General features: G+C 51.0%; 2 protein-coding genes across 4 annotated transcripts; both read right to left on the minus strand.

Annotated features, from left to right (window-relative positions):
* Positions 1 to 4,696: 4,696 nt before the first annotated feature.
* On the minus strand, positions 4,697 to 6,305 carry LOC112891781 (fasciclin-like arabinogalactan protein 11). The gene has a single exon (XM_025958740.1). The coding sequence runs from the start codon at positions 5,754 to 5,756 to the stop codon at positions 4,935 to 4,937; it is 822 nt and encodes a 273-aa protein (XP_025814525.1). The 5' UTR covers positions 5,757 to 6,305; the 3' UTR covers positions 4,697 to 4,934.
* An 873-nt stretch (positions 6,306 to 7,178) lies between these two features.
* LOC112891779 (E3 ubiquitin-protein ligase MBR1-like) lies at positions 7,179 to 15,930 on the minus strand. 3 transcript variants are annotated; one of them, XM_025958736.1, is made up of 7 exons: positions 15,609 to 15,930; positions 9,433 to 9,549; positions 8,684 to 9,352; positions 8,044 to 8,459; positions 7,855 to 7,956; positions 7,618 to 7,773; positions 7,179 to 7,529 (listed from the first exon to the last, which is right to left on the minus strand). In XM_025958736.1, exons 1-7 carry the CDS (start codon positions 15,793 to 15,795, stop codon positions 7,404 to 7,406), a joined length of 1,773 nt encoding a protein of 590 aa, XP_025814521.1. In that variant the 5' UTR covers positions 15,796 to 15,930; the 3' UTR covers positions 7,179 to 7,403. The 3 variants fall into 3 exon arrangements, with proteins under 3 accessions (XP_025814521.1, XP_025814523.1, XP_025814522.1); XM_025958738.1 differs by lacking the exon at positions 15,609 to 15,930 and adding an exon at positions 12,100 to 12,338 and having other exon boundaries at positions 9,433 to 9,540; XM_025958737.1 differs by lacking the exon at positions 15,609 to 15,930 and adding an exon at positions 12,100 to 12,338.
* Positions 15,931 to 15,942: the final 12 nt, after the last annotated feature.

Below are 15,942 nucleotides of genomic sequence, written 5' to 3' on the forward strand. Positions count from 1 at the left end.
CTTCGCTCTAGGATCTTCTTCCGTCTTGTCGTCCTATCCCAAGCCAATTCTACGGGGCTGGCCGCTTCTACTGACAAGCTCGCATGGTCAGCCATCTTCCTTGCTTGATCAACCGGTGTGCCATTGTCCGCAGAATTAAAATATTAAAAAATCCAATTTATGCTCTTAGTCCAATATTCAACCTTTAACCGTAAAATCGGATAACGGAGGGCATCCAAATGTCGAAATAGGATAAAATTAGCCTTTTGGGTGGTTTGAAAGGTGATATTTTATTTTGTGAAAATTAAAAATATTCAAGTTTAAACTAAAAAATTTATAAATAATTTATTTTAAATTAAAAAGATACAAAACTGCGAAAATATTTTTCTAAAAATGTAACTTATCTATTGGCACTCTATTTGTTAGTTATTCAGATCTAATTTTTTTCATGTTCCTAGAATTTGTTTGCTTTTAGTTATACTATTATTTTTAAATAAATAAGATACAAACAGAACAAGAATAGATATGTTGCATTTTTATAAAAATTTTGATACTAGTTTCGTATTTTTTATTTAAAATAAATTAGTTTTAATTTTATCTAACTAGAATTTTTTATTTTTTAAAAAAATAAATACAAACCCACCTTTGAAACTACATAAATGGTCAAACTTATCCGGTTTAAATAATTGGATATTCCTTGTTTTACTTTATAGTTAAAGGTTGAAAAATCAAAATATTATGATAATTTAAAGATGTAAACTGGATTTCTCTCGTGCCGCTTCACACGCCTACTCTTGTCTCGGTGACTTTCAATCCAGCTGCGAGATTCATTGTAGAATTAAAAAAGCATCAGTGACAGACTTGGTACATTCTCCAATAGCGGAACTGCGTCGATTGGAGAGAATTATCCTTTTTTTTACGAACCAGGAGAGCTGCTGATTATATTAAAAAAATAACGCTCAAACTGGGCACAACAAACAACAACAAAAACAACAGCGGCGGGTTGGATTGGGACATCAACACGGCCACACAACTCCACTCGAACTCTAATCAACAAAACCACCACTCCACTCGACAACGGGAGCAAAATCGAAGCACTACTGCAGCACTCACCACAATCCACACTCTTGTAGTCGTCAAAATCTCAGGCGTGACCATGCGTCGATAGGAGTCAAAGGAGGCACACGCCACCACACCAAGAAGACCACCGCCATGCAGGATCCTTCGCCGCGATGCCGCTGCAACATCACACTCCACCCAACGGAGTGAAAAAAAATACCGGATCCGGGCCACTCATAGGCTGCCTCGTAGCCGCCATCATGACAACACAACACGCGGAGGCCTCACCGCATCTGTCGTTGGACTCCACCTCTCTCTCATCGCCTTGAGGAAAACACCGCGCACGGGGGGCCTCGCCACGCCCGCCACGGTACTCCACGCCCTGGATCCGTTTCATATGTCGCCGTCGAGGTGGAGAGCAAAGATGGTCCGCTCCCTAAGATCTCTAGGAAACAGCCAAGCCATCGCCGCAAGTCGACTCGCCTCGTTGCTTCACCCTCGCACCTAGCCACCGCCGCCATAGCAGCAAGCTAAGAAAGTCGCTTGCGCTATCTTCCGACGTTGTACCGCACCGGGTGCCCCCAGCCAAGCTAAGCAACCCGCCACGGTCCGTTGCAAGCCTAGTCGTCCATGATGCCGTTGCCACAAGCGCCATCCTCCAACGCAGTCCCACGCCGCACTGACCGTTGCCAAGCAACACCAACCGCCGCGGTCCGCTACAAGCAGCCAATCGTCAACCATGTGACAACCCCTGGCCGCCACCAAAACCACCATCGCCTCCACTCGGGCTCGGCAACACCCTTCTAGCTTGTCGCGTGGCGGAATTATCGACACCGGCTGAAGCCGCCATGGACAAAGACCGGCAACGCCACAACAGCGCTGGGTCTCTAGAGACGACGCCTCCAAGGAGGGCACGATGCCAAAGGTGCCGCCGTCGCTCGTCCAGGATCTGGATAGGGTTTTCACCCAGAGAACCCCCGTGCAGCAGGGTTGCAGCTCTAGAATGATGCCCCCAACGGGGAAAACGACATCCAAGGATGCCGCCGTCATCCCACAGCAAGGATGCCGCCATGGGCTTTCGCTCGGAGCATCTCAACCCCTCGCTGCACGCGCACGGCGCGATATTCCCGCACCACAGCCACGACAGCCCTTCTGGGGCCACGCCACCGCCGCGCCTGCACGTGCCATGCTGCCGTAACTCCACCTCCGCTTTGCTCACCGCTAGCTGCGCCAACACTTGACCGCCGCTCCTCGCATGCGGCCACTGCCGCAACATCCCCCAAACACGCTCGAAGCTCCTCGGGCCGTGCTGTGAGGAGCGTGTGGCTGCGGTAGCCGCGCCCAGAGCACCACGCCCTCAGGGCCCCCTGGGTGACAACCTCGCCGCCCCGGGCCACCTCCACCGCGGATGCCTCCGCTTCCGCACACGGGCGCCTCGGCGCCTCCTCCTCGTCTACGCCCATGCGCTCATGGTGCCACCGCGCCCACGCCCGCACGTTGATGAATCCTTGCACCTGGGAGCAGCCCAGCCATCACTGTCTCACGCCTAGAGCCGCCCGCCGCCGCGCCCCGCTCCGGGGAGCAGCCTCCGCTGCTTCCGACGGCGGCGATGTGGGCCCCGGGGTGCAACCCCTCCAACCGGCGAGGTGAAGTCCCGTAGGCAGTGCGCCGAACCGTCAAGGGCGAAGGCTCAGCGCTTGAGCTGCCGCCGTCGCAGATCTGCCACCATGGCTGCCGGATCCAGTCTCGGAGACACCGAATCTGGGCTTGCCGGCGCCGCCGCTGCCCGCCCCAGGGCGTGACCCTCCGACGCCATGCGCCGGGCCCGCTAGGCGAAGGGGGAGGAGCAAAGGCAGCCGCGCTGCCGCCATCCTCACGGGCCGCGCGGGCTTCTGGCGGCCGGCTCCGGTGGCAGCGCGGCGACAGGGAGAGGGAGAAAGGGGGTGGCGGCAGCGGAGGGGGCTTCCACCCATACCGCCCTGCGCGGGGGCAACGCGGGGGCTTAAATAGAATTATCCATCCCTGAGCATACTGTTGTATCTAATTTTATCAAAAAAATACTGTTGTATGATTATATCCAATGTACACATTGTTCGGACCGATGTGTTGGCAGATGTTATGTTATTGGGGCGGGTATTGTGAACAGTACAAATGATATGGTTAGAAAACCGATTGTTTAGTCTTACAGAGGTGGCGTCGTGTTGATGCAAATTTGGCGTTTTTGGTGTCAAAAGAATGCCAGGAACTGATATGATAAGATTAGCTAAGATGACATATAATGATCCAAGGACCCAGAAGGAATTTCTGCTCAGGATTTATATTTTTTTTACAAAGTTCATGCTTTGGTTACGTGCTACTGAACTTTTTGATGAGATCAATTTACTGAAGCTCGTAATCCTGGAAGCTGGACAAAGTGCAGAGCAGCAAACCACTAGAGCAGAACTGTATTTCTAGTTCTTGATGGTGGGTGGTAGGCCTTTGAACATCAGATTTCCAAACTTTTCCACAATAGATGGCGAATTGTTCAGGAGGTTCAATCATCTTAGCGTCCTCATTCTTAGTGAGACAAGCACATCATGGCTGTCCCTAAATCAGTAAATGATTTGGTGCGTCTGAGGGCTCTGAATCTCAGCTTCACAAAACTCCAGGGAATCCCAAAGTCCACCGGACGGTTGCAGTGGGCATTTTGTGTTGCCGAATATTATCGCAGAACATCGAGGCTAAGGTTTCTTCGCCTCAATGAGACTGTTACTGCAGTTACTGCCATGCCACCTGGAACTGGGGGATTGCACCATCTAGAGTTCCAGACATGCTTATGGGTGTTTGAAAAGGAAACTGCCATGCTCATCAACTGCCCCAAGCTACGAGCTCTCCCAGATGGCCTGTCAAAGATAACCAGCCAACAAAGGATTCAAATCGAAGGCGCGGATAGGCAAATCTGCCTTTGGTTGTCTGGCTCATGGTCAGGAACAACAACAGTTTGAAAAGGATCTCCATCAGTTTGAGAATTTTGCAGCGATTGCTTGCCCAAATTGTCGTGCAGCTCCACGTTTCCTGCAGAAAGCTTCTTGATCGACTGACCTATGGAGCAAGGCATCAGTTTACTGTTTACCACAACATTTTGGGATACTGGACCATGCTGCACCAAGCCAGCAACCGGTGGCTGACAGGGATATGTTTCCAGATGAATCGATCGAGATACAACTGAAGAGGTGAGCAATCGATGTCTGGTCCATGTTGCCGTAATGCACCTGCAACTGCAAGGACTTCGAGCATGGAAAGCTCATTGTAAACCATCTTGATTGATTGATTTGCATTTGACAAATTTTAACTGAATGCCTTTTTCTTAGTTCTTACGCTTCGACAGGTTGTTAAAGCTAGTTTCTTTCTTTTTTAAAAAAAAAAGATGCTGTAGAACTAATTGTTTTACCATGTAATGTACGCACATTTTTCCTGGATCTCGTAAAATAATTGTTTCTTTCTTTGCATTTTTCGTCGTGTCAATTTTGTCCGAGTGAATCGGCGTCAACACTGCTCGAGTGATTATGCATGGAACTGGGCCTGTGTCCTGTGAACTTCTTTTCCTGAGAGCAGTCTGATAAACTAGTGTTTTCATGATAGTGTTTGAACACTGATAAACGAATTAAATACATGGGGGTACTGAAATATACACAACTCATATTTATTTAGCAGAATTACATAAAAATTGGGACGACAACAATACATTACATGGCAATACTCCTAGCAATTGTAATGGCAAGGAAGAACAATTTCATCCAAAAATGGCCAAAGAAAAAAAACGAAAAGACCAACGAGATCTGCGAAAAAAAAGGATACAAAAAGATGGCACGGATGACGTCACGCAGACCTCACACTCTCATCGCCGTCACTACTCACTACAGCCCCCACCACACGGCGGCCAGCGCAAGAGCCGCCGCGAGGCGACCTCCCGTCACCCTTGCCGCGGCGAGCGACGTGGTGGCGTCCGGGGACGCCTCGGCGGCCTCGGGCGAGTCCGCGACGGACGCCGGCGTCTTTCCCTTCTTCTTGGCCGGCGCGAGCGGCGCGGGCGCGGGGGCCTCGGTCGTGCCGAATAGCTTTGCCGGCAGCAGCACCTTGTTGACCTGGTAGACGACGAGGTTGTCGCCGGCGTAAAGGGTGTTGTCGACGGTGGCGTTGACGACCCCCGTGGAGATGTTCACCTGCTGGCCGCCCACGGAGGTGATGTTGAGCGGGTACTCCCCCGGCGAGCTGCTGCCGGCCTGCGTCCGGAGCGGGTTGCTGACGGTGTCGAACTGCGACTGGGGGATGGCGGTGGAGACGACGTGGTACTGGACGAGCGCGTTCTTGTCCTGGTCGGAGAGCGAGTTGAGCGTGCCGGAGGGCAGCGACGTGAAGGCGTTGTCCGTGGGCGCGAACACCGTCAGCCCGTTGCCGTTGTTGGCGAGCTGGTTGTCGATCTGCGACGCCACGCCCGTGGACTTGAGCAGCCGGATGAAGGTGTTGAACTGCCCGCCCTTGGCCAGCACGCCCGTGATGTTGCTCGACCCGGCCGCGGGCGCCGGCGCCGCGGGGGTCGCCGGCGTCGGCGTGGCCGGTGCCGCGGGGGTCGCCGGCGTCGGCGTGGCCGGCGCCGCCGTCGGGGCCTGCTGCGCCGCCGCCGTCGCGACCACGGCGAGCACCACGAGGACGCGCACGAGTCTCCGCATGGCCTGCATGGTGATCGCTACTCTTTGCGAGCCGTGAGCCCGTGACTGGCTTGCCACGCAACGAAGTGCAGGTGGGTCGATCGATCAGTGTGGCAGTGTCGAGGGAGGCCCATGACGCGGCCACTTATAGCGAGGTGGTTGGGGGCAGGGGCACGAGAAGAGTGTGCTGTAAGAGAGGTGGTGGGGGTAAGTCGGATACAGTTACAGGGCACCAAACGGGGAGGTGAGCTGCCGAGGTGGAACAGGCTAACAGCCAGGGTCGCTTCAAGCTGCAGCAAGCCAGCGAGAAGCGCAGCGGGGCTCCGATTCTTCCTCCTCTTTCTGACCATGGCGAGGTGGTAGTGATGGTGATTTGCATGGTGTGTGACTTGTGAGGGAGGGTTAGTGATGGATGGGCTGCTGTTTTGGTGAGAGCGCAGAACTGACTGATTAGTTGAAAATGATTTTGCCAATTTAACGGAACTTGGAACGGGACAAATGAATGCAATTGAAGGACAAGTTGATGTTTGGCTTTTAGCCTGGCCAATAGCAGGTGATGGTTCGTAATTTTTTAGAGATTGTTATTGGACAACTCAAAGCAACAGGTGATTTACAGTTCTGAGAAAATGAAGTAGTTACTAGCTAGGTCTTCTCTTTTTTTTTTCTTGGGAGGAATCAACTTGGGAACTAGGTACAGATTTTACTGTTAGATTGTCCACTAGCACTTCAACAAACAATTACATTCTTTACGATGAACATAACTTAGATTCAATGCCTTGTGTTTTGTTTAACTTTAACACCAGCTTAAATCAGAGATCCAGAGAGTGCAAGTCAGGATTCAGGATCTACCAGTGCTCCTCCGTTCCTCACCAAGACACTCTGTCCAGTGGTGTCACTGAATCAGATCGCCAGGGAATATTTCAGGGCAAAAGTGAGCGAGCAGCTGGTGCATTTCTTTCATCATGAATAGCCGGTGCATCTAACGCATGATTTGATTTTCAGAGGGCAGGAAATGGTCCTAATTCTCCTCTCCCAGCCTGGCAGCAAACAAAAAAGACTACGATCGGGATGCATCGAGCACGGCAGGTTCCGGTGTGCTCCGGCCTGCCACGACGCTAACACCCGATCCAACCCGTCCACATCAGCATGGTGGCGCATCCATGTACATGCACAACTGCTCAATACCTGATTGCAGGAGGAAATTTATCAGCCTAAAATGCGAGCTACCAACAGAGCTGCAGCTTAAACATCTTAGCTAACATTTAAAAGCAGCTTGTAACAAAAGTAACCATACACCAATGCTTGCCTCTAAGCAACTTCACCATCGAGTCGAAATATGATCTCAGAGTTCTCGCACCAAACCTATCATCCAGGAGAGGTAAGGCTGGCAGAAATGAACCTCGCAACCAATTTAAAGTTTTAAAAGTGTCGGCAAATTCAGAAGTCACGACATGAGCATGTAACCACTTGATGGTTAACTTACTTTAACTTGATTGTTACACTACTTGATTGTTACACTACAACAAAAGAATTTGGGCTTACTGCAACCCATGGAATAATTGATTCATCACCTTAGCATTTATTTACATTGCTAGGGGGAAAAGAATAGAATGGGATAATATGACCTGAGCCTAAAATCAATGGATCGAGGAGCACAATTGGTGCTCCACTGGTGTCCTAAGCCGCGGCTGCTTTGCACACCGGGCATGAATTCTTCGTCTGCAGCCACTTCTTGATGCAATCTGCGTGGAAGTCATGGTTGCATTTCAGTGTTCCCAGCACATCCTTGTCTTTGTAATCCTCCTGCCATAATGCATCCATCAGTCAGAATTCAACAGTTTCAGGCCATGGTTATATAGACATCAGTTTAACAGGTATTGAGAAAATGTACCAGGCAAATGACACAGCTCCCGTCATCTTGGTCATCTTGATCGTTTTGCGTTTGGTCAGGGCTGCAGCAGACCACTTCTCTCACACACGTCGAAATTTTTTCGTCAGCCAAGCCTGTGTTGACATTACCCATAAATTCTCCCAAAGCCAACAGGTCCTGTGGGCAGTCCAAAGGTAAAGTTAGAAGAAAGGCTCAAATTTCTAGAGCAAGAGGAGCGAAGCAAAATGTTGTATTTACCTCGTAACTCATGTTGTCAATGTCCAGTCTCATGTCCCTGTGGGGGTCAGCAGCTGCTGCTCTTGATTCATAAAAGACCAATTGGTCCAGCATCATAAACCGCTTCACAAACAGCAGCAATATCAGTTTCAAGTCCTACAACAAACACTAACATAATTTCATGGAAACAAGGAAGAAAAGGCTATCTACCTCTGCCTCGATCATCAAAGGATGAAAACCATAGTAAGAACTCCTAGCCCTTCTATTCCTTCCATTACTAGCATGCCCCACAGATATATGCCTTGCATGTCTAGAAGATGCAGCAGATCTGGCAGGTAATGGTTGCATTCGCACGGATGTAGATGTAGCTGCAGAGATAGCAGGTGGATAGCTCCGAATGACTGTCTCAACGGGCATTGCTCTAGGGCCAGAGGAAGTTGCAGGAGCTAGATGAGAGTAGACATGAACAGCACCACCATGAACAGTCCTAGGAGCATAGCCACCATTAGCAAATGTTGCACTGCCGGATGATGGGGCAGTTGGGACAGCACCAACACTTGAGTTGCTGCTTCCAATAGCAGGATAGTAAGTCCTCTCCAGAGCCCCGCTAGCGAGTCCTGGAGCACCTACAAAACCATCAAAACTCCTGTGCTGTAAGTATCAACAACGGCAAACTAAATCAACAACAAAAACTGTGATCACATAGAACAGAAGGGTTTAACTGGTTTTTTAAATCAAGCCATGAAAGCAACTCCCAACCAAACTTTGAAGGGTCGAGTTTCGCTTCCACCATCTCATGTTAGAAACATATCAGATATCTAGCATATTTAATTAAGCATTGAATACTAACCTGATGGTACAGTTCTTGCTGGCGCAGAAACAGTTGCTTGGTTCCTTTCCACTGATGTACCTAGGGAAACAGCACTTGCAGCTGAACTAAATGGCGGGAGATGAATGGTGTTTGCTGTGTGAGCTGGAGCCAGTACAGGTTCCAGTGAAATATTATGATTGTGTCGTGCTCTGACATTCCTTTGAAATCCTTCTTGATGGATTAAGTGTTGGCCATTCCAACCACTTTGGCTAATTCTTAAAGGCATTTGAGGAAGAAAGGGCTCAGCAAGTGGAGCAGGATTTGGCTGCACTGAGTTAGACAACTGAGTATTGGAAGAGCTTCCAACATAATAACCATTAGCACTGATCCCCACAGGGTTTATGATGGGATTTTTTCGTTTCACTGCGGCCCTTCTGTTCTCCATATGGGAGCTCACTGGAGCAAAGCCTTCCTCAGATCTATGTGGATAACTCACAGCAGGCTCTGCTAAATGGCTGCTGGAGCTTCCAGCAGGACAATGAACAAAGGGAGCATGTGAGGTTCCTGGGTTCCCAACTCTATAACCTAGAGTTTGCACAGGGTGACTTGAAGATGGAAGGTCATTTGATCTAACTGTCACATTCCCATGACTTGAATGGCCAATTCTAAGGGGTGCATCATTTTGATGATGCACTAGAAGCTTCTGACCTGAGATTAGAACAGAAACATTATTTATTTTATCACAATTCTGATAAATGTACAAAAGTATATAGATTCAATCAAGGTACCTAAAGGCAGGGATTCATTGTGTGGAACATTCATGGGTTGAATATGATCCATCTCTGGCAGCTGGATATGGCTGTGGTTACTTCGAGCCATAAGAAAAGAAGTCAGGTCTGCTTGCCCTCCGGAAATAAAAACAAAATCAATATCAATAATCCAGCATCAAAATAACATGTGAAGAGTCCAATGAAAGAATACATTGCCATGAAATTTATCTCAAATATTGCTAGGTTACTGACATGTGATATATATTGTGTAAGATATCACAAAATAAGTACTGAAATCATTCAAGTTCATTCCATATTTCAATGTTCAGTGGCCAGTACATGAACCATGAATAAAAAAACAACCACAATCCAGAATGAGCATATGAGGGGCAGCAAGACAGAACAACACAAGAATCCAGAATTTCCATCAACTCATAAAATTGCAAAGGTCACACCCACCAAATTTCTATCAACTCATAAAACTGCAGAGGTCACAACCACAGCAGAACCGCCCTTATGAGACATTTACTTAGTGAAGTCACAAATTGCAATCCAAATGATACCACCTTTACTTGACAAGTATATGGGCTACAAGGTTTTAGACTGAGTCTTTCACATCCCTTAAAAGGTAAATGTAACAACTGGTAAATTGACTACAGATTACTGATTTTGGAAACTTTGAAGTGCCCTTATCATCCACAATAATAGGGCAACAGATCCAATCTGACAAGGGAAATTATCTAATTAAACTCAGCGACATGGCACCTAAACAGACCAAAATGATCCATGATAATGGCAAATAGAATTTCAAAATATCATACTAGCTCGAGAAGCTAAAAAATAATAGCCATTTTTCTGATAGATAGGCACTGGAGATCAAATGGATTTACAACCACATTGTATATCACATTATTCCTTCCAATCTTTTTATACATTTTTAGCAAATATGTAAACCAAATTAAACAAAATTAATTTGACTTTACATAGCAGAAAACATAATATACAAGGAAAAGAAGAAAAGGAAAGAAAGAGCATATTGCAAATGAAAGAAGAAATGCTCCAAGCAATGCCTGAAAGTCTCAAACTACTCCAAGCAATGCCTGAAAGTCTCAAACTATGCCATTCCTAAAATTCTTCATGGATGTGCTTCTGCCCTTCCTCTGTTCATTGGTAAATCCACCTCACTCCAAAATCAACACATATCTAGCTTGTATTTCTTTTGAACATGATTCATCTTGCAAATATTAATCAGAAATAACACCCCCGGCATGCAAAACTGGAGATAAGCTGCAACTTTTCTCTTGTGTATCAGTTATTGCTTTCCAGTTTTACATAACTGAGAGGTTAGCAAACATCTTCTCTACGCATGATCAATTTCGAACAAAAAGGTATAAACGATATGTTAAATCAAAACTCTGATTGAACTACGTTCACTGCAACCTAAGAAAATCCTAGAAATGACTATGTCAGATTCATGTTCACACTACAAATAGAACACCGAAATAGGGTAGATTCAAGGGGCTAAGACAGCAAATGTAATATAAATCGAAGTCCTCGAGAGGATAGAGTAAATGGCAACCAAATAATGTCCGATTAACCAACAGAATAAATGATACCAGATAATGCCCCCAACAAACACCATACGAGTTGACAGAACAGCATACAACATTCAGACAATCAGATGTTTAATGTAGCAGAATCACAACCACCACATTGTATTAATGTGAGGACAACACCAATGATGTTGGAGTATGCCTAAGACAGGTTCAGAAGGCACAGTAGTAGAAAATGGGGGAACTCTCCCACAATCCTACTATAGCATCTCCACATCCTATCTGAGTAAGTAAACAGATGCAAACACCCATCATCTATTTGAAGTTAGTACATTCTTAACTCAATGGAAATCAAGATGTTAAAAGAGAAAAATGCATATCTGAGGGTCACTGGATTGGAAAAATCAAACTCTAGTAGGCCCGAAGTCGCATCACTACATCAGCCATGACATGCATTTCAACATAAAAATGCTTTTTTTTTGCCATTTTTACACCACAAAATGATTAAGTGGAACCTACAAAGGATGGAACGAGAAGCCGAGGATGCAGAAGACGTGAAAATGGGTATTGGAACAGAAGAATTGTGCAGATTTAAAGAGCTACCAAAATAATGCTTAGTTGCGAAGGCAGAAAAAAGGGTGCTCGGGGTTGTATCCCCTAAATGGAAAGTCCCCGTTCACTTCTAAAAAAGCAAACTTTGGCCGTAGAATTAAACTCGCACTCGTTCAATTAACTACCCTTTCCAGAATACAAACATGGCAGCTCCCATGATGGCTTACCAGAAAGGAACATCCATCCGTAACGATACGAGTCCGCACGACCCACGAGAAGTCAAATCACAATCCCAACCACACACCATCTACAACAGCGATTCCGCGAAATCTCCCGCATCTCCCGCTACGGCTCAAATCATTTCCTAGAGAATCAACAGGCGCGCATCGCATTCCTCGACGCGGCGCGTCAAATCGCTACGGAATCGCGCCAGCCCGCACGGAAACCGACGCCCCGGCCCGGGCTCTCGGGCAAACGAACATCTAATCCGGGACGGACCGCCGATCGCTCCGTACCAGCGGTCAATCGGGCGAGAACCAGACCGAAACAGCAGAATCAAGGGAGGATCGGCGGGCTGTACCTGGCGAGCGGGCCGATCCGGGCCGCCCCCGAACCGGCGCGCGAATCGGCGGCGGAATCCCCCGGCGCCGGCGGTGGGGAGCTCCCTCGGCCGGACGGGGATGAGGAAGGAGGAAGCGGTCGCCGTACGGCGGAAGCTTCGGGGGACGGGCGGTCGGGCGGAGACGCAACCCGCGCCGCTGCCGTAAACAAACAGCGGGATTTGTCCGTGTGGGAGGAGGGGAACGAACGGGGGTGGGGCGAGGAGGGCGACGGGGTATTTATAACGGCATGCCCCGGGCGGAGAACGGGAAGGAAGAGCGGGGGCGGTGGGGCCCACCGCCCGGTGGCTGCCTGGCTGGCCCCCTCCCCGCCTCGGGGTTCCCCTTTATGACCAGCCAGGATAACAAAAAGCTCCTTTCCGAGTAGGATGCGCGATTTTTTTATTTTCTTTTCATCCGGGCCCACGCGTCAGCCGGACTCGGGGGCCCGCCTCGAGGAGCCACGTGTCGTACGGGTGTGGTACGTATTATTGTGCAGGGAGGGGATGGATGGGGGTAAGGTGAGACGTGACGTGAACAACCGGCACGTAGAGTAAAAATGCTTTGTTTGACAGGCCCGGCGTGTCATGCGTCACGGACGCACGCCACGGTATACGTACTCGTACCAGTAGATAGAGTACCCTAATAATAATCCGCTGCGATCTTGCTGTCTGTCCGTCTCTTGTTTTCGGCACGCGATACCGTGTGGGGGATGCCTTGCCCTTCCTTTTGTTTTTCCAAGTTCACACCCATACACGGTGAAAAACGGGGCAGAGGATGTGGTACAGAAAGCCTACAGAAAAAGCTTTGGATTCCAACCTACGGAGAGAGAGAGAGACGGGGAAGAGCTCTGCTCCTTTTTCGGCGCCAGGAGAAGTATCCAGCATTAAGGACTTTGCAGGCCTTTAGGAGCGGCTCCAAAAACTGATTCCTGCTGGAGCCTTCCACACGGGATGCATGCATCCGGCTCCGACCGTGAAGTTCCGAAATATCCGCTCTCTAAGGCTCCGTTTTCTTCGGGAGCCAACTTAAATGGAACGGCTCCATTCCAATTTCTAAGAACGGAGCTATTCCGTTCTACGTTTGGCAAGTAGAACGGAGCCGCTCCATTTTTTATTTGGTTGGAAAGTGCAGTAGAGCGGAATCATTCCATCCCGTGCTTGGTTGGAGAACCACTCCGCTCAATCTAGATTCCGGCCGCCCGCGCCTGGGCATCGGGCATCCTCCTCCGGGGCGGGCGGCCTCCGGCGGGCGCTGCATCCTCGGCGGGGGGGGGGGGGGGAGGGGGTGGAATCCTACGCTCTGTTCCGCCCGCGCCTGGGCATCCTGCCGCCGGGAGGGGGGCGGGCATCCTCCAGGCGCCTGCACTCCGGCATCCTCCGGCGCCGGGGCTCTGGCGGCAGCGCCCCGCGGGGGGGGGGGGGGCGGACGCAGGAACGGGAGCGCTCGCGTCCGGCCGATTTGGGCGAGCGGTCCCATTCCGCATCTCGCAAAAATATTGGCATCTTGAGCCACTCCGCTCCTAGTCAGTTGCAACCAAACACGTGGAAAAAGGGGAGCGGAGCGGCTCCGTTCCGATCCGCTCCCCAACCAAACACACGCTAAAACGATTTGGTGGAGAAGGATTCACAAAATATGGCCCCGCACGGCTCCTCCATCTCGCCTGCCACCTTTGCCCCCCGCGCGTTGCGCTTCCTCGCGGCCTCTTAGCGCGCTGCCGGGCGGCGGCGGGACGGGCTCACGACGAGGGCGGAGGAGGCGGCGGCAGCAGCGGAGCAAGCCGTCTACACGAGGCGCCGCGGCGGAAGCCTGAGGCCGACGCGGAGGCGGACCGCCGTGGGCACAGAGGAGTGCGGCAGCCGGCAGTTGCTGAAGAGCAGGCACAGACCATGGCCAGCGTGACCGTCGTGGAGGCGGGGCATGCGGCAGGCGCCGAGGTAGGCGCTACTCGCGGCCGGCGCGGAGGGGCTCACGGTGGGTGAAGAGGAGCGCGGCCATCGGCGGGCGCCGAGCATGCTAGCGATGGCCGTGGAGCGGGCAGCGGCGAGCGCGGGAGGCAGGAGTGCTGATGAATTTAGAAATGACCCTGATGAAGAAGAAGGATAAGGTGAGAGAGAAGGGAAGGAAGGAAAAAAAAGAAGAAAAAAATACAAAATATAAAAAGAGTATCATGATCATTTGATCTTTTCTATGTATTTTGCTAAATATTTTTTAAAACAGTTTCAGCTAAAAAAATCATTCCATCGTAAAAACTAGAGCTGAAGCTAATTTTTGAGATGCCGGAACCCCGCCAAATATTCGTTGGGGAGGCGCAGGCGGGCAGGGTTGACCCAGGTGGGGGAGACGACATGTCCCATCGGCTGGGGCGATAAGCTTTCACTTCCCTGAAACAGGGCTTGGAGTCCCGAGGGGGCCTCTTTTTCCTTGCTCTGGTCCGCTGGTCGAGTGACTCGTGGCTACTGCCTACTGCCTACTGACTGGCTACTCGGCACAAGTCTCCGGTAGGCCAGTACGGAGTAGACGAACCCTTCTCCTGCAGCTGCAGGCAGGGCCCGCCGCCGTGTTCACGGCTCATGAACAGCGCGTCCCTCCTACGGATTTTGCTTCCGCTTTCTTGGCTAGAAAGGATTTCCTTTTCCCTTACTGACGCAAATTGTATTGCGCGTTTTCTTCTCTGTCCGTCACGATACTCACCTGGCGCAAAAGCCGTGGGGCGGGCGCTGGACGGATGGACGGATAGACAGAGAGCAAGATGAGGCTTTCGTAACAAGCGAAGAAAACCGGTGTACCGAACGGAGCCAGTGGAGGGGCCCACTGGTCCGAAGGCGGCTAGAGCCGCTGCGAGGGGAAACGGAAACGCGGCCGTGGACAGCCGGGCGGCCAGCCACCCAGGACACCAGGCAGGCGAGCAGGCGGGGCATCCCATCGATCGGCGGCGGCATGTGACCAGCGACCAGGCATGCACGCAGGCGCGGACGCCAACTCTCGCCATACGCCACAGCACGGCGCAGTTATTATCCTCGAGAGGGCCGGCCGCGTGGAGTAGTAGGACCAGCAGCCGAGCCGGGGCCCCGAGAGCCCGCTCGGCTCTCCGCGGCCGCGCGACCTCCACATGGGGTTTTTCCCTTTTCGCCATGTGACCCCGTCGAACCGCCCGTCAATTCCGTCCAACCCATGATACACGTCGCGCCGCCGGGTCCGTCCCCGTCACGTGTGGGTGGGTGCGGCGGTGCGCGGGACGGCGGGAGCGCTGGTCAGTGGGGGGGAGGTGGTGCGGGTGCGCGCCCGCGTCCGCGTTGGGGTTCGGCCGTGCGGGGGGAGGCGCGCGTCGACGCCGCCTGCGCCACGGCCCCACGCCCACGGAGACCCGCGCGGCCGCGCCGGTTTCGAAGGCATCATCATCCGCCCCCACACCCCCCGGAGCATGCATCCACCAGACAACAATACGCGGTGAACCCTTTTCTTTTCTTTCTTTTTTTTTGGAGGTTACCTTTCCTTTTCTTGCCCGGCCGCCGAGTTCTACTTGTGGATGGGATTGGAATTGGATGGATGATTGGAGCATTCAGCTCTGGGACTCCGTGGATCAGACCAGACCAAGCTTGCATCACCGTACTCCGGGTCCGGGCAATGACTTGCGAAGACGACGACGGGGAAAGAGGGGCTCCCAGCCAAGCCATCGCCTCCGGCTTCGTTGCAGCTCGCCGCACGCCTGCTGCCGCCTACCTGAGATATGAAAATGATAAGCTCTAGTCCACACGAATTTGGCCTCCGAGACCGGGGCTCCGATCGCTCCGAGCCTAACCCTAGGCCGGAAAAAGGTGAAC

The sequence above is a fragment of the Panicum hallii genome, chromosome 5, assembly GCF_002211085.1.
Source record: "Panicum hallii strain FIL2 chromosome 5, PHallii_v3.1, whole genome shotgun sequence".
Taxonomy (NCBI): Eukaryota; Viridiplantae; Streptophyta; class Magnoliopsida; order Poales; family Poaceae; genus Panicum; species Panicum hallii.

Coding starts and splice junctions, on each gene's coding strand:
- LOC112891781 (XM_025958740.1), bottom strand. CDS start 5,756: ATGCAGGCCATGCGGAGACTCGTGCGCGTCCTCGTGGTGCTCGCCGTG.
- LOC112891779 (XM_025958736.1), bottom strand. CDS start 15,795: ATGGCTTGGCTGGGAGCCCCTCTTTCCCCGTCGTCGTCTTCGCAAGTC. Junction 9,353..9,432: donor CAATGAATCCCTGCCTTTAG/GTACCTTGATTG, acceptor TTCTAATCTCAG/GTCAGAAGCTTCTAGTGCAT. Junction 8,460..8,683: donor AGCAAGAACTGTACCATCAG/GTTAGTATTCAA, acceptor ATGGTTTTGTAG/GTGCTCCAGGACTCGCTAGC.